Here is a 27,111-nt window from a genome sequence, read left to right on the forward strand (position 1 = left end):
CCTTAGCAGGCCTCCCAGACCTGCGACCGGCCCCGCACCCTGCTCCCGCCCCTGTCCTGCGCACCAAGGGTCTCCGTGCCAGTCCCGCCTCACCTCACCCCGCCCTGTCAAGCTCCCCGTCCCGCGCGCGGTCCTCGCGCCTCACCTCCGCCCGCCCTTGTCCTGGGCGCGGTCCCTGCGCCTCACCTTGCCCCGCCCCTGTCCCTTGCGCGGTCCTCGGGCCTCACCTCGGCCTGCCCCTCTCCCTCGCACAGAAGGATTACGCGCCCCGTTCCGCGCGTGGACCGCACACCTCGGCACCCTCTTGCGCTCTGTCTAGTCCAGATATGGATGTGGGTACCCTCACCGCTCTTTTCTGTCAGCACCGGTGAGTTCCCACATTACAATTTAAGGGGTGTGGCAGAGGATCACTGGGACAGGGTTCCAGTCCAGACACCAGATCACAGGACTGAGCCTGGGTCCCTCCCCAGGCCCCTCCACCGCCCCCGCGGGGTCAGTCCCACCTGGTGCAAGTGTCTGGCTCTTCTCCTGAGGCCCTCGAGAGGAGCGAGAAAGAAAAGGGCAGGAGGTGGGAGAGACAATAGGGAAGGAGACCACAGGCTGGCAGTCTCTGGTGACATCTCGCAGCCAGGAAGCGGAGCCAGAGCCACAACCCCCAGGACCAGGTGTGGTCGTGCACAGGGGCGTGATCCCCCCAGGGTCAGGACAACAGACACTCCCAGACCCAGCTCTGCTCTACAGACTTTCTTTCACCCACTGCAAACCCTCAGCATCCCAAGGCTGTTGACTCTTGAACTTCCCACCACACTTTGCCTGGGGATCTCAGCACATGCGCCCACAGAGCCTCACCAGCCAACAGCCACAATCACTTTTCTGTGATTCAGTGAGCCACCACCCAGCTCACCTCCCTTCACTCCTTTTCTCATCTAGCCACGCCCCATCCAGGGCCTCCCTAGTTCCCTTCCTCCTAGGGACCCTAACCTCCACCAGGACCACCTGGCACCATATGCCTCTGCCTGAGGACATACCCTGCAAACATCCCCCACCTCACCCAAGATCCTAAAGCAAGAGCAGGGGCCCCATTTCTCTAATGACCCTGGTGATGTTATACAGCTGGGGGTCTTCCTAAAAACTGAGGCAGCTGGAAGACCCCCATCTTCAAACCCTGATTCTTTTGATCAACTCAGAAAGGTTTCAGACATTGCTCAAAGTAGGAAAAGGGACATTCTCAAGGGAGAGAGTGGGTCCTCTCAGAGGGGAGAGACAAAGAGCACTCTCCTGTGCTCCAGTTCTTTCTTTGGGGGGTGGGGGCAGGAAAGTTTCCAGAGAGTCCCACCAGGCCCACCTCTTGGCTCTTGACTGACAGCAGGGTGACATCAGAATTTCAAGTCTGCTTTGCCATGACAACTCTGTCACCTTGGCCCATGCTGACTGGTTCTATCTGGATTCTTAATCATTTTTACAGGTTTTATGGTTAGGAGGAATTATCTTTATCTTCCAGAATCTGGTCTGTGAAGGGACACATAACTTGGGTTATTCTTGTCAATGTTACTTCCTGCCTGAATTTCCTTGTAGATAATAGTTTGCTGAAGAATAAGACATATTCTTTCCACTTTGGTTAGTCAGGGCTGCAGGTAAATTGGTTTTTGGCAAAGAAAGCATGTGGGGGTGAAGAAAGCATGTGGGAATCAGCACAGTGGGACATTTCATAGAATTATTCTCTAAACGTGTGTTCCCACCCTCCTCATCTGTCTGTCCCCTAACAGCAATGGTACATCTATACATTTCTGTAGTAGCATCTATAGACTTCTGACCTTGGATCCTAGCCTCATCTAACTCTTGAGGATCCAGCATCATATAAGGGTATAAAGTAGGCACAAGTTGTTTACTTTCTCCATAAAGGCAGATAGTAAGGGGTGGCAGGCCTCTGCAGGCCACACTATAACTGTCTCTATATGAAGTACTCATGAGAGCAACTGAAGACTACATGCCAATGAATGGGGCACTGGCATAGATTTCTATGCCCTAGTTTTCTCACCCTAGATTAGGGTATCTCCTGTGTCTCCAGTGTTGGTGCCCATCCTTATGCTGTCTTTCCCAAGTGATTCTGCAGATGCATATTTTATGCTCCTGTGGCTTCAGATGGTCTGGTGTTTAGGAGGGGTTCCTGTAGATTGAGGCCTACTGTACCCCCACCCACACTCACACCCTTTGCTGCCCAGTGGATTCTTCGGTTCATGCGGATTATAGGGTACACTTTCTAAAGCCACAGGTGTGAGCTCAAGGTGAAGTGATACACTTAGTAGAGGACAAATGTGTGTTCTCCAGGATGGGATACTATTTTAAACATATTGGTCTGGGGAAAGTAGTGTCAGAAGATTGTACTTGACCCTCTCTACTAGGGTATCCCTGATTCCACAGGTGACTCACTAAGTCCATGGATGATTCATTTCAGTTACAAATTCAGAGAATTTGAAATAACCATTGAATGGATCTGTGGCCCCAGACATCTAGGAGAAGAACCTGGGACAGGTCCATTCCTCGCCCCATGTGAACCTTGTCAGAACCAGGGGGCCATCATGATGCTTCTTGAGACAGGGTCTCCCTATGTTGCTTAGGCAGATGAACTCCTAGTCCTCCTGACTCAGGCTTTTGGTACCTGGAATTACAGACACATGCTACCATAACAGGATCAACTTTTAAAAATTTTTGTTATATACATTTTTAATGGTTGATTTTTTTGCCCATTTCATTAAACTCTTATTACAATATGATCATTTCTGTGCTTTTGTTTCTGATATGAGTGAGACATGATCTTTTTGTTACCTGCTCCCCATTCTTGGTATCTATTCCATTGTTGTGTAAGTGATCAATATTTATTAATATTACTTATTAATATTGAGTTCATTTAACAGTTTAGTAACAATGATCATGCAGAAGTATAGAAAAGATGTTCTTATATTAAAAAATAAACAGTACTTCTTAGTGAGATAAGAAATATTAGGATTCTAGTCAACTAGATCAAGAAGGTCATGGAGAGAGTGAATGTCCATTTTAGATTTTCCCTTGCCATTTTGTATAAATTTATTTAGGCTGTAATTCTCTCATTAGCCTGTAAAGGAAGTAGCATTCTCATTTTAGAACTGGGAAGATTAGAGTATTTATGTAAATGTTGAAGTTATTGTTGTAATTGAAGGGCTAGGTTTTGATCTAAACCTTCTACTTTGATCTCCTGCTGCTTCCCCTTTGCTTGTCAGACTTAAGTTCCCACAGTCCTTTCTGTGCCTTGAATAAGACAAACTGTTTCCTACTTGGAACCTTTGTTGTTGCTCCAGCCTGTTCTCTAATACCTGGGAAGCCCTTATGCTAGAGCCACTTGTGGATGATTCCTCTCATCTCAGGTCTTGGCTCAAATGTCTTCTTACAGTATAGTTTTGAAAGGCACCCTGTCTACCTTAGCTACTCCACCAAGTTCTCTCTGCTTTTACACAGCATCCTGTTTGTATCCTTCATACCACTAATCAATCTTACATTATCTTGTTTATTTGTTGGCATATTTATTGTCTACTTTTCCTTAGTAAGGTCTAAGGTCCAGATATGAGTTCTTGATAACTATGTGTATCTTTAGCACCTAAAACAGTGATTGGAACATTGTGAGTACTCGGTATGCATTTATTGAGATGAAGAAAGAGATAAAGGATGAGGAAGAGCTAAAGGGAGAGAGAATAAGAGTGAGTAATGAGAATCTAGGTACAAGTTTCCAACTTTTTTCTCACTGGATGATTGACTCCTATTGGAATAAGTTATGTAATTACAACCTGTTCTTTTTGAATTTCCTTATTTAGGAATCCAATATGCCATACTCCTTTTAACTCAAATCTGCAAGACTCCAAAATTAAAGTCTGAGTAATTAGAGTAAAAACCATGGGTTGCACAATTAATAATGCTAAATATTCACCTTGAAATAATTGCAGGTAGTCACTAGGAACCCATAAATTGGGGAATGAAACAATAAATTTCATAAAATACTTTTCCAGATACAGATAGAATTGTAGAACATCTGTCTGTAGGCTTACATGCCAGAAAGTAATCAACCAGGACACAAGAGGTAATAGCATTATGTTGTTTGATGACTTCCCTGAGGAGAAAGTCTGCTGTGTGTGTGTGTGTGTGTATGTGTATGTGTGTGTACACACGTGTAAAAAATATATATATATGCATGTATATATGTATTTACACATATACAATAAATTTCATCATAAAAGGAATATTAGAATTATAACCTTGCTTCTACAAACCTTACCAGTGTGATAAGTATTGAGGAAAATCTACTGAGGATAAAGAATAAGATGTGATTATCTATTTCTCTTTAATTAGTCATCTTCAGTATCAATCTTTTAATTAAAATACTTCAGGAGAAGAGGTATTCTCTTTCACTGGTACCTCATATCACCTAGGACCTTGTACATTGGAGAACTATTTTATGGTTCATTTTCTATGAGGGCTCTGAGACTTTCCTTGGAGATCTTACAGTACTCTGAAAATACTGGTACCTGCAGTCCACAATGGACATTTTTATTTTGCTATGACATTCAGTAGTCAATTGCAGAGTCTTGAAATGATAGTGAAGCTCGGAATTTAAAATACATATATTAATGTGTGGTTAATACACTATAAAATATGATTAAAAGTATCAATTTAAGATATAACATATAAGACTAACTAATATATAAGTCTAAGATTATGATATAAGTCTAATGTTGGTCTATGTATTTTTTCTAGTCCTAAAGAATATTCTCACATATAATAAAGAATTTCCATTTGATGTTCAGCCTGTCCCATTAAGGTAAATAAATAAGCATCCATATTTTATCTTCTGATTTTATTATCTATTTTATGCCTGTTTTTCAAATATTTCTGTATTTTTTCCCTATCAAATTTGGTATTGGTGATATGGCTGATACCATTGGTAGCAATGAGATGATTGACATTGACATTTATATCAACATTAACCTAATAATCAGCATCTTATCTGGGAAGTTAGTGGCTATGAGGGTTAGCTGGTGTATTAAGTGGAGTAGCTCACTAATTTTTCTGTCCTTTTTTATATAGGAGAATTTCAGCCCCTGGTGAGGAAGAGCATTTGGAATTTGAAGAAGATGAAGAAGAAGGTGGTGCTGGAGCAGGGTCTCCTGATTCTTTTCCTGCTAGAGTGCCTGGTGGGTACAAAAAATGTACATTATATAATTCAAGGTCAGGTGTTTGGAACTTACTTTTGTACTTGTTAGTGGCGGGTAAAACATCTCCAGGTTTGCCAATCTTAAGCAAATTATCATGGCCATTCTGATAGCAGTAGCTAATGGTTTATTGTGAAAGTATCTTACTATTTGTGTCAGGGATCCTCAAAACATCCCGGGTTTAGTGATTGGCTAGGAAGACCCACAGGACTCAGCATATAGCTGTACTCACAGTTGTATTCTGAGTCATTACAACAAGAAAACACAAGAACAAAATTAGCAAAGGGTAAAAGCACACAGGCAAATTCCAGAGGAAACCAAACTTCTAAGAGTCCTCTCCCAGCAGAGTCAAATATGTACTTGATTCTCTCAACATTATTTCACACCTGTAAAATGAAAAATATTGTCTATTGGGGAAACACTGTAGAGATTCAGTGCACAAGACACTTATTGGGGTTAGCATGAACCAAAACTAAAGACTCCAGGAAGAAAGCAAGTGTTCAGCACAAACCATATTGTTTGCATGGACGGTTTAGGCACAGTGATCTTCTTAACAGGGCATGATGGGAATCCTGCTGAAATCCAGGTTCCCAGATGCTAGCCATGGACCAACATTGTAAGTAGGCTTTCTAGAGTAACTGTTTGCTATGTTAATTCTTTTCTTTATATATCTAGCTGTTCTTTAAATAATCATACATGATTGTGAAACCTGGACCTGGAGGAACAGATACTATACAGTTGCCCTTAACAGGGAAATAAAGAATACATAGCAAGTTCTTTTTATTTGTGGAAGATTTGACAAGGTTGTAAAATACCCTAGTCAAGCACCCTGAGTGAATTTTTTGCCTCTTCCACTTCTATAATTTCTTCTGTTCTTATACAGTGCACAGTTTTTACTTCTGATGAACTAGTTCATTTTTTGGAAGTGTGGAAATAACACTGTACTATTGTGATGCATTTTTTATGCTTTATGGTATAATTAAATATAATATACATATCATCCAGAAAACTTCATAATTAAAGTCATATTCCAGTAATTTAAATACTCTTTGGTAGAAGACGTTTGAAATATAAACAGTATAGGCTTAGACAAACAAGATACCTGCGCTTTTGAGTCTAACATCTGCCAATCAGTAGTTGAGTGACTGTACTTTTTTCTTTATAAAAGGAGATGTTGACAATGCCTAATTCATAGGGTTACAATGAAAATTAAGGCACCACATACAAAGCATTTGGCATGATACTTTTCATTTGCTGGGGTAGTGGTGGCTACTGTATTTTCATTATCACTTCTAAATGGTGCTAACAGTCCTACACCATAGGGTTATTGGAAAAATTACAGTCACTATAAAATGTTATTGTTAGTGTTTCTTTGATACAAGGTAATTATTTCCAATCTGTTTGTCCTTATGAAGAAAGAGCTATATTTTACTTGTCATATTTGTAGGAAATTTCAAGATTGCTGAGATGATGAGGTAAATAAATTTGCTAAAATTTTTCTGTATTTTTTATTTCCTTTTCAAACCACATGCTGTACTTGAAATAGATTCCAGTTCTATAAATTTCTGGTTTGATTATTTGTTCACTAGCTATACTTCTGTAGCAAACAAGATCCTTGAAGCAGATGATGTAAGTCATGAAATGGACAGATTAAGGTCTTTATGGGTTTCAGGTTGCTGAGTTGAAAAGAAACTCTGTAAATTAAGTCTATTTGCTATGAAAGATTAAGCCCAAAGTAATTAGATTTTTGTATTCTGATATAGCATTTTGGTATTTTATTTCAGAGATACAGAAAGCTCACTAAACCTTTCTATTCCCTGAATTATTTTCCTCAAAGTAAGAAAGAGTACATATAGTTCAATTGGCTATATTTGATTTTCGATCATATTTTCCAGGGCCTGTGTCATTATAAAATTAAAAATGTCATTGAAGGACAATTTGACCTTTAACTTAATTGTAGAATGGGGAAAATTGTTATACTGTGGACATCCAAGATTTCATTCATGATAAGGCTGTTGTGTCTATATTATCATGGCAGGGTGCTCCTAAGAATTATAACATTTTTATTATCTTTATTTTATGTAATTTATATAATTGTAAGTTTGTTGTATTTTTTTTTTTTGGTACTGAGGATTTAACACAGGGGTACTTTACCAGTGAGCCACATCCTCAGCCCTTTTTATTTTTCATTTTGAGACAGGATTTCACTTAGTTGCTGAGGGCCTCACTGAGTTGCTGAGATTAGTCTTAAACTTGGGATCCTCCTGCCTCAGCCTCCCAAGTCACCTGGATTACAGGCTTGTGCCATAGCATCTAGCTTATTATGATCTTTTGAAAAAATATTGATTAAGGTGTCCCTTACATATATAAAAGGCATCTTTTTTTAGTGTGCAGCTTTATGAGTTTTGACAAACACACATGCTAAACACTACTACTGTTAAGCTAATGAGATGAAGTATAATATATGACTATGGTATGACCAAGAGTAGTTTATTCCCATTTAAAATTAAAAATGAATTTTTATCCAACCTTTCTTGAAAAGAATAAAAAATTGTTAAACCTTTCTTTGACATTAATATCATTTTCAAAGCCTTCAATTCTCATAAGACAAACAGTAACTTTTGTGTACTGCTTTAAACACTAACTGGCTTAAGTACAAATAGTAGTTTAATTTTCTTAAGGTAATCTCAGTAGATTTCATTTAAATAGAGGATATAAATTTATAACCTATTATTTATTACCTGAAAACTTATTTATCATTTTGAATATTAAAGCTTCTAAATGATAAACCAAAGTAATACAAATAAAAAAAAATAGCTGATCAGGATTATATGCTTATAATCCTAGCTACTTAAGAAATTGAGGCAGGAGGATTGCAAGTTTGAGGCCAGTGGGGGCAACTTAGAGAGACTTTGTCTCAAAATAGAAAGAACTAGGGATGTAGCTCAGTGGTAGGGTGCTTGCCTCACCTGTGTGAAGCCCTACATTTGTTTCCTAGTACCACATGCACAAATAGCCATGACACAATTTTAGACAAAATTTAAAAAAACATTTCTGAGTGACCTAAACATAAGCCTAGCAATCTCAACATTATTCTAAATTTGTATTGGTTATTCATCTTTTATATAGTCTTAGATATGTACAAAAACTGTTTTTTGAAACTCAAAATGAAGAGTGAATCTTACTTCTTTAATATCAAGCCTGTACTTGTTTCTTTCCTGCATAAATATTCAATTCTGAGTTGAACTTGAGAGTTAAGCAAATATGGATTTCATTTTCAGCTAAAGTGCAGTGTTTTTCTTACTCATGCATATAGGAAGTTGAAAACTGCAACAAAATATTCATTGCTGTTCCATGAATATTAGGGCATCCTTATTTCACAGAATTTCAGAATATATTTAGGGTTAAGCAGTAAATACTACCAAAGTGTGCAGTTAAACTCTGGCTCTCCGTGCACTTCCTTTCTCTCAAAGTCTCAAATTCTCAGACTGAGCCGAACAGTCAGAGCCAGAGTCCCTTATCCAGTCATGTACTTATATTGAAAGGAAAGGAAAATACCATTCAATGTTATCTGGAAGTTCTCCTAGCTATTTTTCAATAGTTTTAAGGCTTGTTAATATTCTATTACTCTCAAGCAGTTTTGGAAACATTTTAAGATTTCTTTTTTATAATTTGTCTTGTTTGTTTGTAGTACTGGGGATTGAAGTCTGGGGTGCTCTACCACATAGCTACATCCCCAGCTCTTTGACTTATTTTTTTTTTATTTTGAAACAGGGTTTTGCTAAGTTGCCCAGGCTGGCCTCTCCTGCCTTAACTTGCCAAGTTCCTGGGATTACAGGCATGCACCACTAAGTCTGGCTAAGTTTTTTTTAATCCATGAATCTTGTCACTTGAAGTCAAAAGGTTTTCTCCAGAGCTTTGCAGAAATTGGTTTATAGGAAATTTCTATTGAGTATGCTCTTCATCAAGGCTCTAAGCAACATCTGGCCTGCTTTGTCTTGAAAGTCCTCTGGCCACTCAAATTTTTAACCCAACACCTGTAGTAACTCTTCCTTGCATGCTAAATGGCATCTGTGTATGAAGCATATACCCACTGATTCATCTTAGGTTTTGTGAGAGTATTTATTATTTTTTCCAGATATGATGGTTACACTTAAGAATTCAGCCATTATCCAAATCACATATTTCTGAACACAGAAAAATACATATTTCTAGTACCAGTCAATAAAGAAAATAAAAACAAGAATATATTCATATAACTTATATACAAACAACTTTAATCAGGTATAATTTTTCACAGACCTAGAAATATTATTATTTGAATGCTAATGACCCCTAAGATTTTTATCAAACTTTTAATATAATTTCAAAGTGAACAAACTTCTTATGATTTTACTCTTTATCTTGAAAGGTTGGACCAGTTTCTCAACTACTAATCAGTTACCAACCAAAAGAAATTGTGCATGTGTTTTCATATTTTCACACAATTTGTATGTGTGTACAAATTGCAGATGTGCAGTACAAATTGCAAAATTTTTCTCTTGCTAGATTTTTAAGACCCATTTCATGTTTTGTGCCATTTACAAAATGTTATGACCAAATAATGATTTGATAATACCATTATTTTAAATTATGTTAAAATTATCCCAAAATAATAGAAAATATTATTTTATATATATCATTTTTATTGGATTTTAAAATTACAAAGAAATGTGCACTTAAAAAATGTGTGTGACAGACTTTGAATTTGTAGTATCAAACATCTGAATTTAATTACAAGTATGATAAATCTAAAACAAAGAAGACATAAATATATAATCACACACATATGATAATGCTTAGTTTACATTTTAGATATCAGGTTCATCTCTGTCCTAAAAGTATGGACAACAAATTTTGTACTCCTTATTCATGACATTTAATTTACCAAGCACCAAGGCAAAATGAAGACTGACTCACCTCTTATTGAAGTAAATGCCTGTGACAAACATTTGTACAATATCATGTAAAAAGCAAATTCAAATCAGTGTTTTAAAAAATATAATCTTTGGTAATTTTCCTCTTTTAATGTTCTGACCTAGAAAATGATGTACTATTTTGGAATGAAGACTGTCATGCCATTTCCAATTTTGGACTAGAAATTGTCCTTATAGTATGATATGAGATATAAACAATAGAAATTTTTAAAAAGCAAAAATAAAAAAGTTGAAAGAAAAGAATGACTTCCTCTTCTGCATGTGAGGACAGGGTCTTAAGGATCCCATTGACCTTCATATCCATGTCACTCCAGACTCATCCTCAGGCTGGTGGTCCTTTCATTGTCTGATTCTCCATGATCTCTATGGCCATCCTACTTGATACTTAGACCTTCATTTTTCTCAGCATCCTCTTGGAACAAAGAAGTTATGGGCAGGGGGTGGGGGGCTTCAGATGTTCTCCCATTGTTTTTCTGTACCTGTTGCAGGTAGAGTGGTGCTTCATTGCTTGGTCTGTGTCAGTGCTGTGGGGTGACCAGCAGAGGCCGAGGCCTTACTTGCACAATTCCCTTTCCTCTCCACAGTGGCAGTGGCTGTAACATTCTTGGCTAGGTCAGACGCTTTTACACAGTTTTTAAAACATTCTTGAGGGAACTTGTCTATGTTTAACAAACAGCCATTTGGGGGATCCATAGCTACCTTCACAAATTGTTTTCCACAGATGAAGCACAATGAAATAGAACAACTTGAGTTTTTACCCAAGTACCACCTGTTAATAAACAGTTTCCATCAACAAGATGGACTTTTTGGTATCCCCTATTACAGTAGTGTGGTAAAATGGTTCCAAACCTTCTAATTCATTGTCATTACTTTATCAGAGTTGTCTTTAGGTTTAGGCTTAGAATCTTCCTCTCGCAGAAAATCACACTGAATTGAGTAATTCCTTCCAACTCTTTTTGACACCAGTGAGAGCATGCTTGCTCTGGTTGGTGCATAAGAGGTGGTTGGGGGCAGATAAGTCAGAAAAAGACATGCTTTCTGTGTTCAGTACAACTTGGGGCTCACCAGCTATCAATGGCTTCCTTTGTCTTGCAGTAAAAACTGAAAGTGGAATTAACCAAATGAACACAGTCCTGCTGCTCACTGCTATATGAGTGTTAAAGACCTATCATATTGCTATCTGGGCTGCTCAGTCTCTGTCCATTCCTGTGAATGTGCATTGCCCAGTGTACAAAGTTCAAATGTTACTCTTTTTTAATCACTCCCTTACTTGGAGTTCTTAGTGACAGCTCAATAACATCCATGGGATGTTATTGAAAACTTGGTTTGGACAGCTGTAGCCATTTAGAATTTTCCATATTTAAAAGTATGAGGCATAAATAGTGGCCTCACAAAAATGTCTATATTCTAATCCTGGGAACCTGTGACTGTTATGTTTACATGGCAAAAGGAACTTTGCAGAAGCTTGAGATGGGGAGGTTCTCCTGCAGTTCCTTTTAAGGCTTTAGGGACAATTAAAATAAAGATGTTAAAATGACACATGATGGTTAAAAGCATGGACTCTGTAGCCAAACTTCTGTGTGATTATGGATAATTTGTTTTTCTATGCCTCACTTTTCACCTCTGAAAAATAGAACTAAACTATTGTTGTGAGGATTAGATGAGAGGATTAGGATAGTATGTGGCACATCACAAATACTCACAAGTGTTAGCTATTTCTTATTTACATAGCAATTCCATGTGGAAGAACATTTCTTCTAATCTTTGCTCTAGATCTGAGAGCAGATGATCTAGCTGGAATAGCACAGTTTACACTGGATTGTGTGTAGTGATTTCTTTCTTATCCTTGTTAGTCTTCGAATTTTATGAATGTAGTTGACTTGTTCTCATATTACACTATGTAATTGGATATGTTAATTCTTCACTTAGAAATCTTCCTTTTAATGCATTGGCTCAATTTACAACTATCATGGTTTTATCTTTGATGCAAAAACATGCATATAGATGGTATGGTATTATTTTAGCATTTGATCTTCTTTTATGTTTATTATTTCTTCACTCATTGATATAGATTCTCTAGCCATTTGTTTACTAGAGCATGATAACCTCTAGAACTGAAAATTCAGTCATTCATTCAATAAAATATTTCTTCAACAAAGATCTGTTTATTCCTTGTGCATACTACAAAAGGAACAGTTCCCACACCTTTCAGGATGCTTATTGTGTAGTCAGCAAGACAGAGCCAAAAGCACATGATTATGATTAGAGATGTGCACCAATGTCATAGGTTGGCAAAAAAGAAGGGCTGAGGGAATTCAATAAATCTAGCCAGATTTAGGACTCACTGAGTATGTAGGAGTTGACCATGCAGAGAGAGAGAGCACATCATAGACCATTCTGAAACACCTTAAATAGGCACCTTTCTATGTAATCTATGATCTTAATTACACTCAGCTTCCTTCATAATGGAACACAATGTTTGCTATTCTACCTTGAATTAAACAAGAAATTCAGACTTGAAATCACTGCCTCCATATTAAATTATTCGAAGCATAATGATTACATTAAACCTTACTGTGTAGTCTCAGGCAAAAAGATTGTTGGTAAGGAATGTAGCATCAGCCCTACCATTTCAACTGAAAGACCTAGATGATGACAGGTTATAAAATTGACTCACCCCAAAGTAACAACAAGTTTAATATCAACTTGGAAAAAAATAATCTTAACATCAAAAAGACTTTGAAAGTTGTAAAGCAATCATCTTTTGAATGTCAAAAAAGGTAGTAAAGAGGTAATACATAAAAGAAGTAACATTCTTGGGGGTTTTGGGGGGTGGGGTGGGGTGGGTTCTTTTTTTGTCTTTTTTAGAACTGGGGTTTGAATCCAGTATTTTGCAAATGCAAGGCAGACACTTTGCCACTGAGCTACATCCCAACCCAACATTCTTAATATATAAAGAAAAATTTTAATTGTAATAACCAAAGCAGAATACATGAGAGGAACAGACAATATGAGCGAGCGCACGAGCGTGCACACACACACACACACACACACACACACACACACACATTTAAAAAACATCCGTTAAACATAAAAAGATACTCAACTTTATTTTTAATAAAAAACAGAAATTAAAGCTACTGTTGGTGAGTCTTAGGGGAAATAGGTACTTATTAATCACTGGTGGGAACAGAAAAATGGTGAGGTTCCTTTGGAGGGGAATTGAGCATTCTCTAACAACATATAAGTACATATTTTTTCCTTAGCAATCCCATTCCTGAGAATTTACTTTGAAGATGCACCCCCAAAATACAGGAAAAAGAGGAGGAAACATTTGCATATACACAAGATTCTCTGTTTAGGTGTTTTTTATAATGATAAAAAGTTAGAAATAAAGTAACTGCCATATGAAGATTGACTGAATAAACATAGGATGCTGTAGAAAATAATTCAGAAAATCTCCATGAACTAATGAGTGATTTTTCAAATTATTGTTAGCAGAATTTATCAAGGTAGTTCACATTAGCAGATTAAGGGGAAAGATTTCATAAAGTTGTCAACAATGCAGAAAAAGTTTTCAGTTAAGTTTGAAATACAGCCTTGATTTTAAACAATTCTTGTCAAAGAACAGAAAAACATCCTTAACCTGATAAAACATGGCTACATGACATTTACAGCCCAAAATCGTTTAATGATGAATTTGAACAAAACAAGAGTGTCTATTATTTCTTTTCATCAGCATTGTTTTGGAAGCTCTAGCTACTGCACTAGGACAAGAAAATGAAATATAAAAGGGGGGATGTTCTTTATTTGCACATTTATGAATATATAGAGAATATATGCAAAAAACCTATTCATAACTCATTAATAAGATAATGTGGTTCCTGGATAGAAAATCTGTACAGACAAATCAATTTTATCTCAAACAAGTAATAATTGCTTAGAAAATGAACTATTATAATATTTATAGTAGTATTAAATAATATCAAGGACCTTATTATAAATTCAACAAAAGAAATATAAGAATTTTATGTAGAAAATAAACCTTTATTGAAAGAAATAAAAGAATATCAAAAGGAAAAGGAAACTGGAGCAATCTTGAAATTAGGGAAAAAGATGGAAGAGTGACTTAATAATTGTTATGGTTGGTGAGATGTTGAATTGTACATTCTCTTTTACTTTTTTCATTTCTCTCAATTGAATTGTTTATGAGAATGCATTTTATAAAAACAGTGAAGTCATTATTCTTTTTTTCATTTGTTCATAATAGTTATTCTTGACATTAGATTCATTTGGACTAATTATAAATGCATGGGATATAATTTGCTCCAATTAAGTCCCTTCACCCTCCCCATCCTCCCTCCCACTGTTCCCTTTCATCTACTTTACTGATCTATTTATTTACATTTTTTAAAATTAGTATGTTATAGATATTCAAAATGATGAGTTTCATTATAGTATATTCACATATGTGCATTGAAAAGTTAATTTGGTTTCATTCCACAGTTTTTCCCTACCCACTCCCCATTCCCTTCTTTTTCTTTTATTGATTTTATTTTTTTTAAATACACGACAATGGAGTGTATTACAATTCTTATTACACATATAGAGCACTTTTTTTATCTTTGTATAAAGTATGTTCATGCCAATTCACGTTATACATATACTTGTTTTTTTTGCATTACAATTCTTATTACACATATATACCACAATTTTTCATATTTCTGTTTGTATATAAAGTAGGTTGACATCCAATATGTGTCTTCAGACATGTACTTTGGATAATGATGTCCATCACATTCATTCCACATTCATTAGGAGGCTAATCCCCTGCCTCCTCCCTTTCCCTCACTCCCCTCTTCCCTATCTAAAATCCATCTATTCATCCCATGTTCCTCTTCCCTACCCTATTATGAGTCAGCCTCCTTATATCAGAGAAAACATTTGGCATTTGTTTTTTGGGGATTGACTAACTTCACTTAGCGTTATCTTCTCCAATGCCATCCATTTACCTGCAAATGCCATAATTTTATTCTCTTTAAAAAACGTTCATAGTGTATATATGCCACATTTTTAAAAATCCATTCATCCACTGAAGGGCATGTAGGTTGGCTCCACAGTTTAGCTATTGTGAATTGTGCTGCTATAAACATTGATGTGGCTGTGTCCCTGTAGTATGTTGTTTTTAAGTCCTTTGGGTATAGTCCAAGGAGAGGAATAGCTTGGTCAAATGGTGGTTCCATTCCCAGATTTCCAAGGAATCTCCATACTGCTTTCCAGATTGGCTGCACCAATTTGTAGTCCCACCAGCAATGTATGAGTGTACCTTTTTCCCCACATCCTCTCCAATACTTATTGTTGTTTGTCTTCATAATAGCTGCCATTCTGACTGGAGTTGTATCTTAGTTTTGATTTGCATTTCTCTGATTGCTAGAGATGTTGAAATTTTTTTCATATATTTGTTGATTGATTGTATATCCTCTTCTGAGAAGTGTTTGTTCAAGTCCATGGCCCATTTTTTGATTGGGTTACTTGTTTTTTCAGTGCTTAGCTTTTTGAGTTCTTTATATACCCTAGAGATTAGTGCTCTATCTGATGTGTGAGGGGTAAAAATTTTCTCCCAGATGTAGGCTCTCTGTTCACCTCACGGATTGTTTTCTTTTGCTGAGAAAAAAAACTTTTTAGTTTGAATCCATCCCATTTATTGATTCCTGGTTTTAATTCTTGTGCCATAGGAGTCTTATTAAGGAAGTTGGGGCCTAACCCACATGATGAAGATTAGGGCCTACTTTTTTCTTCTGTTAGACGAAGAGTCTCTGGCTTAATTCCTAGGTCCTTGATCCATTTTGAGTTAAGTTTTGTGCATGGTGAGATTTATGAGTTTAATTCCATTTTGTTGCATATGGATTTCCAGTTTTCCCAGCACCATTTGTTGAAAATGCTATCTTTTCTCCAGTGCATGTTTTTGGCACCTTTGTCTAAAATAAGATGATTGTAATTTTGTGGGTTAGTCTCTGTGTCCTCTATTCTGTACCATTGGTCTACCAGTCTGTTTTAGTGCCAAAACCAAGCTGTTTTTGTTACTATTGCTCTGTAGTAGAGTTTAAGGTCTCATATAGTGATACTCCCTGCTTCACTCTTCCTGCTAAGGATTTCTTTAGCAATTCTTGGTCTCTTATTTTTCCAGATGAATTTCATTATTGCCTTTTCTATTTCTATGAGGAATGCCATTGAGATTTTGATTGGAATTGCATTAAATCTATATAGTGCTTTTGGTAGTTTGGTCATTTTGATAATATTAATTCTGCCTATCCAAGAGCAAGGTAGATCTTTCCAGAAATAGTAAATGAATTCAGCAAAGGAGCAGGATATAAATCAACACCCATAAATCAAAGGCATTTCTGTATATCAGTGACAAAGCCTCTGAGAAGGAAATGAGGAAAACTACTCCATTCACAATAACCTCAAAAAAATGATACTTGAGAATCAATTAAAGAAGTCAAAGATCTATACAATAAAACTACAGAACCCTAAAGAGAGAAATCAAAGAAGATCTTAAAAGATGGAAAGATCTACACATTCCCTTCTTAAAAGGAGAAAAGGAGGAGGAGGGAGGGAGAGGGGGAAGTTGGGCAGGGTCAGATCAGAATATGATAACCCAAAGGGTGGGGTTTGGCCTGCTGAGAACTTCTAACTGAAGGAGATTGGAATCTCAAAAGCAAGCTCAGCAGCAAAGCCTTTGCTCTCCTCCTGCCCTCCTGTCCGTTCACCCTTCTCTCCCAAAGCCAGTCATAAAACCTAGAAAGTGCTCTCTCTCTCTCTCTCTCTCTCTCTCTCTCCCTCTCTCTTTCCTTCCTTCCCTGCTATTCCCTTCCTGTCCCCCTACCCTCCCTTCCCCCCTCTCTTAAAAACCCTCATTCCAGACAGGACCTGCCTTAGGTCCAGAAGGAAAGAAGGCCAAGAAGATGACCAGACAGGGCTTGCTGGGACCCTGGCAGCCTTTTACCATTAGCTCACACCCCCTTTTCCAGTCATTTCTACATGGCCATCCATTCTTCATGGAACATAAACATAAAAACAGGAGTTTTCCCTGGATCTCTAGGTCTTTATTTCTGAAGGCTTTTAGGTCAAATAAAATTCTATTAAATAATTGTAATGATTTTTAAAATGTAAAGATATATACTAGTTCATAAATTAGAAGAAGCAGTTTATAAAGATAGACTCTTTCTGAAACTCATCTGAATTTTTATTGCAGCTATAGAATGAAGATACTGTATTAGTGGTAAGAGGATAAACAGTCCGGTAAGACAGAATAGAAAACTCAGAAAGTGATTGCCACATGATTTATGATTGAAGTGGGACTGCAGATCAGTGGTGGAAAATGTCAGTCTTTTTAATGAGTAGTGCTGAGACAATTGAGTATTTATGTGAAATTGAATGAAATTAAAGCCCCTACTATACACTGTAGTCAATAATTCTGTGTGACATATGGAATTAAGTGTGAATGGCAAAACAATAAAATGCTTTCAAGATAATACCTTTATGATTTTGGAGTGGGGTAAGTTGTCTTAAATATGACATAAAAAGCACTGATAGTAAAGGAAGATATTAAGAAATTTGATATTACTAGCAGTAAGTATTTATCATAATCAGAAGACACCATGGCAGAGAAAAGTCATTCTTAACATTCAAAACTAATACTTGGTGTTAGAAGTTAGCAATGGTTGCTATCTTTTGGAAGAGTGAATTGGATATGGTGGGGGGAAGGACACTCCCAGGAGGCTGATCATATCTTTCCTAGATCTGATACTAGTTATACAGGTGTATTAACTTTGTGGAAGTTCAGCAAACTGTACTAACAATTTGTACATTTTAAAATGTATATGCTCTACTTCAACAAAAAGTCTTTATAAAGGAAAAGTACTAAGAAGCTATTTGTAAAACATTTGTCCAGCAAAATAATAGAGACCTCCTACAGCTCAATAAGATAGATATCTCAATAAAAAATCGAGCAAAATAATTGAACACACTTCAGAAAAGAGGAAATCATATATTTGATTTATTCTAAAAGGTGCTCAACCTTATTAATCTTCAGAGGAATGCAAATTCAAATGATTGATTTCTTTATACCAAAATTGGCTAACATGAAGAATCTGAGAAAACAGTACCTAGTGAGGATGTGGAGCAATGGGAACACTACTGCACTTGGGCTAGGAATAAAAATTGGCACAACCACCTTGGGAAATGGATTGTCATTACATAGTAGGTATGGAGGTAACATGCCAGGTGACTTAGTGATTCCTCTGTTTCAGAAATGGGTGCTTATGGGAACCAGAAGATGTTCAGAAGAGTATTTATTATAGCCTTGTTAACTATATCCAAACACTTGAAGTAATTCAAATGTCTATCAACACAAGAATGTGTACATAAACTGTAGCATATTTATACAGCCATGTACTACATAATAGAATGAACTTTTCTGCAGAAAAATTCATATATGATATACATACATGTGAATATATATGTATATAAATATAAATGTATACATATTCACATTTTTCATAAAATTTCAGAGGTGTTTTTTAACTCTCTGAAGTTCATCCCAGATGTCCAGGTACAAGCCCCTCTTCTAAAAGTACCCTCATTTGTCAATCAAAGAAGATGCATAAAAGGTATTATGTATATATTTAATGATATCAGCCTGAGCCCATTTAGGTTTGTTAATGCAACAGTGGACTGCAGCCTCCAGGCCTTCCCATTATTGCATTTGTCTGTATTGTCTTCATATTTGTTTAAATTAGAAAGTAATACATTTTTAACAGCACTGTTGAGGTATAATTTGCATTTCATAACATTTCCCTTCTGTAAGTATAAAATTCATCGATTTTTGACACCTCTATAGAGTTTTGCATCTGTCATCACTATACAAGTTGAGAACATTCCCATCACCTCCCAAAATTTTCTCAAGCCACATTTGCCATCAATCAAATGTGTATTTTCAAATGTAGTGTGTTTATTGCTTCATGTATTTCAAATAACTCATCATTAAAAGTAGCATAACACATTGTTGAATAGAAACTTGAAAAACATCAACCAAAATCTTTTGTTAAGTGTATTTTGAGGTTCTGTATACATACTTGATTAAAATCAGCTTATTTGCATCTGTTCTCTATTGCTAGTTTCAAAAAAGGGAACATACTGAACAGTTGATTTCTTCCTTCATATGTCCTTGGTGGGTGAATGTTGTCATGTTGTTCTGGGTAGGTTTTTAGTTTTAAAAATTTTAGTTGGTTTTGGGGAAAATGTTCAGTTATACAAATGGCCATTTTATATGGCAGTCTCTATAGTACTAATTTCTGAGAGAATAACTCATACAAAATAGAATGAAGAATAGAAGTTAGACTATATAGTTAAATTAAAACATAAATATCAAATTGTAAATTATTTTCTTTATTAGGAGTAACTAAAGAGAAGAATGTATTGATCAACTCTGATATTAAATGTCTCAGACTTTAGAACAGTATAACAAGTATTTTAAAAGCTTTTCTCGTCTTTGTTCTACCACTTCATATTAAGATGCTGAGTATAATATAGAAGTACATATGGAATATAAATATTATGTGAGCATATTATACAATTATGTATAATTGGGCTTCCTCAAGTAATCTTTTTAACATACTTTTATTATACATACTATATACTATTATTATAGAAATGATTATTTCTGCTTAAAGGTGATTTATGGTTGGGAAATGCAGATATATTATGTGTAAAATTAAATATTTTTCTAAAAAAGTATAACATCAGATGTTCATGAATTTCGGAAATAAAAATACATAATGCCTAGCTAGTTCCTAAGAGGTAGGCTATATCTTCTGTTTGTCAAAGTATTTACTCTGAATTGTTGGTGGAGCTAACTTTTACTGAGGTTTCTCTGTTGCCAGGTACTTTATTACCAAGGTTGCCATCAGAACCGGGAATGACATTACTCACTATCAGGATTGAGAAAATTGGTCTGAAAGACACTGGACAGTGCATCGATCCCTATATTACAGTTAGTATAAAGGGTAAATAACTGGCAAATTGCATTATGTTTTTTCTCATATGGGACAAAGTTTTTGACAGGGGATGGTCTTGTATATGTGACAACTTACTTTAATGCATTCTATAATGAGGCAAAATCCTAGAAGAGATCATAACAGAACATAGTTCGAAAGACTTACAAAAAATATTTCCTACTTATACACTCACTTTTGCTTTTGAGTTTGTATAGATTTTTGCTCTTCAGATTCCATCTAATGTGCAGACTAAACATACACATTGTCCTTAACAGCAGCTACAGTCTTCAGGATATAGATTAACAATAGCACCCCTCACCTTCTCCTATCCAGTCTATATTCATTTCTCTCCACAAAGCCCCATTTCCTATTTTCCCATCTCTCCTGCTTCAGCCCCTTCTTCTTCCTGTGCTACTGAGGTATCTACTTAGGTGAATCCTACAGAGGCAGATGAAAATCAGGGGACAGGGAAGTAGGGTGCAACCATAACATCCATGCCCTGAAAGCAATCCCGTGGGATGATGATGTGATTAAGGAATAAATTATACCATTTTACAGAAATAACTATAGTTAGTACAAACGGCTTATTTTAATCTGTAGTTTTGCACCAAAGGAACAGATCGGTGCTGAAATTAAATGGAGGAACTTTTATCAATTGCAGAAATAAAGTCAGATCCATGGGTTCATTAGTGCTAATTAAAAGAAAAATATGACCACAAAGAAAAACATTTATTTAAAGAACATAATCCACAGCACTAATACTGGTACACTTTTAAATTCCGAGGTTACCAGTTATCAAATATATAGTGTACCGGAAAATATTTACATTGTTTGATAGGCCATTTATAAAACTGCATACTCATTGAGAAAGTATACTTAAAACACAAAAATATTTAATGATGTTGTAAATGTTAAATTACCTTTGCATATGTTATACTGAAATATTTTTATGTAAATATTTTTTTAATTATTAAATGTACTAAATTGTTTTTTGAGCTTTTTGAGACACATAAATGAATAACACATAAACACTGAGGAGTTATTAAATGAGTCCATGTTGAATTTGACTAAACTGAGATTTTTAAACCCGGAAAATTAAAACTATATATAACGTGCCATCTGGTTGTTGTAAATTCAGGGTATGTTGTAAACAGTATAACCAGAATTTAGATAATATATATGAAAAATTATTCATTAACCAAAGGGTTTTTGTTGGCTGTTCTCATCCATTTTTGGTTCTTAACAGGGAAATTATGATAAGGTTAGGTTTAAAGGCTTTTCTAAATAAGTCATATACTTGATCAAAGTTAGAAATTGGTGGCAGAGCTCCATTGTGGCAAATTATATACTCCAGATTTTTTTGGCATAGAAATATATAGTGGGATATTCCCTATGAAAAAAAAAAACATGTTTGTTCTTTTTACCACTTCACTATGAAGATCAAGTTTTGTCCACTTGGCCATGTAAAGGCTTCCTACCACTTCACTATGAAGATCAAGTTTTGTCCACTTGGGCCATGTAAAGGCTTCCTTGTCCCCTTCATGAGGTCTCCTATCCAGTCTATATTCATTTATCTCCACATACCCCATGAACTTTAACAACTCTCACATACTTGCTCACACCAAATAGGAATCTCTTAGCCTGAGAATCTCCTCTCAGCTCTTTCCATGCCTCTTTAGGAACTGTAACCTTTGCAGTTTCTATATTTTCCGTCTGTATATGTGAATGCTCATAAGCAGAAACTTAATTGTTTCTCCAGATCTGAATGACATAGATTTAACTCCTGTGCAAGATACTCCTGTGGCTTCAAGAAAAGAAGATACATATGTTCATTTTAATGTGGACATTGAGCTCCAGAAGCATATTGAAAAATTAACCAAAGGTTTGTAATTATCAGTTACTGACTTCTTAAGGACACAGTACTTATCTGGGTTTGTGTTCATAGTATACTTAACACAAGATCTTATGTCACATAGTTATGAATATTGACTTAAAGTCAAATCAAAAATTTTTTTTAAATATGAGAATTAGCAGTTGCATTATCTAGTTGTGTAATAAATGTGGTTAAATATTATTTGATAGGGAAGTTTTTCTCATAATACAGAGTTAAGGAAGCAGGTTCCCTAATAATTACCTTAAGTCCTTTTAGGAACCTAATGATTACTTTCTAACAGTTAAAGAATTATTTTTTTTTCTTTCAATAAGATGCATTGGGTAAAAAGATACTATAACTGGCAGTTAGTTTGTAAGAATATGGAAAGGACAATCTGGGCGTGGTTTCAGGAGGGAGAGAAATGATATAAGGTAGAATTTTTTTTAAAGGAACTCTTAAATTTCTATTCTATCTAATACAGGTGCTTATTGAAACCATTTCTATAGGTACTGCTGATACTTAAGTAACTTCTGTTTTTCTTGTGGTATTTAATATTTTATATTCTTTGGTAGTTTATGATTCTACCTGTGTACATAACTTACATTCTTGCTATACATTTTTGTTGTACTTTGTAGAATTAAATGATATGGAGAAATGTCACTCAGACATGCTAGTACCAGAGCTTGGAGTGACAGCCACAGTGAGTTATCAACAGTTGTGTCATCAGACTGTTTGACACATGTTACTTTGTAAAATCATAGGCTTCTGGTGACACATAAGAAATGTGTGGTCTCTGGCTTATGTTGTTTGTTTTAATTCCTTAGGTGCAGCTATCTTCTTTGATTTCAAACACTACAAGCCTAAAAAAGGTTTACCAGCATCAAGTGTTTTGCTTTCATGGAGATGGATGAGATTAAACCTGGGCCAACTGTAATAGAACTGTAAGTGATATACATATAGGATTCATACTGTTCTAATGGTTACTAGTTCATGTTTCTTCTTAGTCCCTCTTATCGAGAATGTAACATTGGAGTAGATCAATCATCAAAGTATTTTAAATCTATTGTGGTTACAGATACAAGAAACCCACTGACTTTAAAAGAAATTGCAATTATTGACCAAGAAACCACTTTATCTTCATCTACATCAAACTTTGCACAAGGAATGATTCTGACATGAGTAATGTGGAATTTCTGTGAATTTTACCACTCAGTAGAAACCATCATAGCTCTGTGTAGCATATTCATCCTTCAGGAGGCAGGAAGTGAACCATATCTATAGGCCAGTGAGTCCATTGCAAAGCTGTACCACAGAACTAAAGTCCAGCACCTCATTGTTATGACTCCTTTAGATACAGATTTATTGTAGATTTTGAAACTTGTTTTTACTTTTCTATTAATTGTGCAATTAATAGTCTGTTTCCTAATTTACCACTGTTCCTACCCTGCTTCCTGGAACAATATTGCTGTGGTAGGTATGCTCATCTTCAAACTTAATACAGCAATAAGAATGTGCTAGAGTTTACACATTTGCTCACTTTTGCTCCAATATGGTCTTTTGATTTGAATTAACTTCAAACTTTTGAATTGAAGTGGGTAGGATAGTATTAGATTGCTTTGAAAGGAAATTGGATCAGTTATGGTCTGTCTTTTAGGCTGTTCCTTAGAGCTGGCCTAAATTCACCCTCATCTGATAGTTCTACTTAGAAATAGTGTGCCTTGATCAGATCAATATCTTATATGGGAGTGTTCCCCAGATTGTAGGTGTGATTTTTTTCCAGATGACCAGATTGTTTTTCTGAAAGTGAGCATATTTTTAGTCATGTTGATTAGTTGTTCTATATCACATTGCTATTGTTTCTACGGTTAACATTAAATGATTCTAGGGTTAACATTAAAACTATCTCTCTCAGAATAATTACAAATTTTTGAGTGGGTTTACGTCGTCTAAATCATGTCATCTAAAAATAATTGAGTCAGATGCTAATGAGATACTGCAGGAACAACTGCTGTTTTTCTGACAACTGATTGTGAAACCTTAAAACCTGCATACCTTGTCTTTATAAAGTGATGAGTATGCAAAATTTGGAAAGATATTCTATTTTTTTAATATAGGTAGATACGACTGCCATTTATTTCCTATTTAGATATATTGACATTCATATGAAAATATGCAGGTTATTAGCCTATTATAATTTCACTATTTACATTACTTTTAACTTGATGAGACATATATAAAACTGTCATAGTACACAAGGTGGATATTTGATACACAGAAAATAAAGATTTGTGAGGAGCTTTTTTGTGGGTTACATGTAGAACCCATGTATTTTAATATTCACTATTTTAAATGAACAATGCATGAAGGGAATGCAATACTTGACCTATTTTTAAACTAGTGTAAACCCTAATCATACCATCAATTTGCTTTTTAAAACGAATAACAGTTATTTTAGCCCTTGCACTTCAAGAGATCTAGTCTTTAATTTTTCAGTTGTCTGTTAGGTCAGTTTTGTTTACTAGATGAATGTTAATAAAACTATATGAGCCTGAAAGAATTCTCAACCAAATTTAGTCTTTTCTTTCATCTGGATTGGGTTAATTTCACAAGTGCAAAAATAGTTCAGTATACAGTAGTTCTAGGAAATGAAGAATTTGCCTTAATAAAATGTTCACTCAACCGAAACTCTGAGTAGTCAAAATTTCCAGACTGTAAACTTCTCAAGAGAAGGGCCTCATCTTCTCCATGTCATGTAAACTTTCCAAGGTGCTTGGCAGCACTCTACTCTGTACCCTGTGGAGTGCTCAGTACCTTTTTGTTTGATGTTACTGATGTTTGATGTTGCTTCCTTAAAATCTACTATTAAAATGTAGCAAAACTGATACATTGTTCTTTCTGTTTTCTCATACTATAAAATATGTATATCAAAGTGATAATTTAAAAAAAACAAACTTTTTTTGGTTGTAGATGGACACAGTACCTTTATATTTATATGTGGTGCTGAGGATCAAACCCAGTGCCTCACATGCAACCCCAGCCCCTCAAAGTGATAATTTATATGAAGAAATATTTAGCATCCTTCACATAAGAATGCTTTTTTTTAACCTCGATTTATTTATGTGGTGCTGAGGATTAAACCCAAGGCCTTGCCTGTGCTAGGCAAGTACTCTACCACTGAGCCACAACCCCAGCTGCCACCAAAGAATGGGGTTATATGGAAAAAAAAGAGGATGCTTTATATGAATGTCTTTCATCAGCATTAAACAAACTTAAATTGAACATTGTCGTCAGCTTAGCTTTAATTCAGACCTGATTGACCAACCCCCCCAAAAAAAGGTGATTTTATCTTGAAGCAGTTAACACAAAGCAATCTGTATCTCACAAATTAGTTGTTTAAATTTACTTTCTAGTGTGGGAGGGGATGAGTCACTGGACAATAATTACAACTATAGCAGTAATATTTTCAGGTTGAAACACTACTGCTTCACAAATTAAATGATTTTAGTAACTAAACTGAAACACAATTTGCTGGAGAGGACTTCTAAAACTTTTGAGATACAAAAGTATAATTGAATCAGGGGACAGTATTCTCCACACAACCTGTATATGGGCAGATACCTTGGGCTTTGCTACAGAAGTGGTACAATCAACCAGATGGATGTAAGGAGAGGCAACTATGGGTGGGTTCAGAACTGCTCAGATAAACTACGTAGAATGCATTATAACTTACTAATAGAATAAATACAAAAAAGGCTTTAGAGGGAAAACTACTGTTGCTTTGAATAAAATAATAAATCTGCCTTTCCTTGAAAATCTATCTTCCTAGCTGACATCACCTTTATTTAAATGCTATTTTAAAATTAGAAGTTTTAGTAACTTCAGCATTGCCTTGTGTCCTGTAGAGGTTTAAAGATACATTCAAAATTGGTGTTTGTGACTTAAATTTTATTTTACATGGTTAAAAATGGCATAAGCTATTATATGGTTTTCCTCTTACACACACAGCTGCTGCTTCTAATATTAAATGGAGGTTATGTAGATTGAATTCTTCCTAAAGGACTCAAATTCTTTTTATTCTGAGTTATCTTCAGTAGTTTAGAGATTTTGTTTCACACTGAAGCTTTTGCCCCTATTTTGAGAATACTTAGGGGACATAAAAAGAACAATGATATGTTATGTTCTAGGTTTTAACAATCCTATTACTTTCTAGAATTTAAAAGAATGGAAGAATATGGTCTAGCAGTAAAAAAAAGTACTAGGCTTTTATAATTTTATTTAAATCTTAAACCTCTTAAAATGTACTGTTAAAATTGCCGTAATTAATATTACAGTTCTGGAGAGCTAGTTCTTAGAAACATTGTTTTAAAGACAGTAGTTACAGATTCAGGATTTGCTTTAATTGATTTTTAAATAAAATATATTTGAGTATCTATCAAAAAAAGAATTTAATTCAGCCCATATTTGCTGATTATAGACATTATAAGTTTATGAGTTTCATTCATTCTTAGAGGATTATACTTTTCTAATTTTTTTTATCATATTCCTTGAAAATCAGTGGCAAGGTATGGGAAAGAGAAGAGTGTGTTGTGTACATTTTTAAAAAGAAATTTCCTTATTTTATAGACACAACATACCACCTTATATTTTACTGTTATAATGCAATAATGGCAAAAGCAGTAGAACTTCAGGTCAAACAACTCTTGCTACTAATGTAAACTCATTCTCAGAAAACCATTCTCACATAGACAGTGGTTAGAAAAAAGTACAGGAATGTGCTACAAAAATAGAGCCACAAGACTTCTCACAAGTAAAAGAAATCCTCTATAGAAGTCCACAGTTGACCAAGGTCCAGCCTCCTTAACAGTGAGCAACAGGGAATATGCTGCCAAGTCACCATCTTCAGTTCTGAGAGTGAGTTTACATGCTTCCCCAATGGCACAAAGTCTCATGACGATCCAATGAATCAA

General features: G+C 35.6%; 1 protein-coding gene across 1 annotated transcript; it reads left to right on the forward strand.

The window, feature by feature from the left end:
• The first annotated feature begins 4,757 nt into the window (after nt 1-4,757).
• Nucleotides 4,758-22,291, forward strand: LOC144374155 (axin interactor, dorsalization-associated protein-like). The gene is made up of 4 exons (XM_078037078.1): nt 4,758-4,846; nt 5,113-5,219; nt 20,158-20,280; nt 22,031-22,291. Exons 1-4 carry the CDS (start codon nt 4,758-4,760, stop codon nt 22,159-22,161), a joined length of 450 nt encoding a protein of 149 aa, XP_077893204.1. The 3' UTR covers nt 22,162-22,291.
• The last annotated feature ends 4,820 nt before the right edge of the window (nt 22,292-27,111 follow it).

This window comes from Ictidomys tridecemlineatus, unplaced genomic scaffold, assembly GCF_052094955.1.
Source record: "Ictidomys tridecemlineatus isolate mIctTri1 unplaced genomic scaffold, mIctTri1.hap1 Scaffold_598, whole genome shotgun sequence".
NCBI classification, from domain to species: domain Eukaryota; kingdom Metazoa; phylum Chordata; class Mammalia; order Rodentia; family Sciuridae; genus Ictidomys; species Ictidomys tridecemlineatus.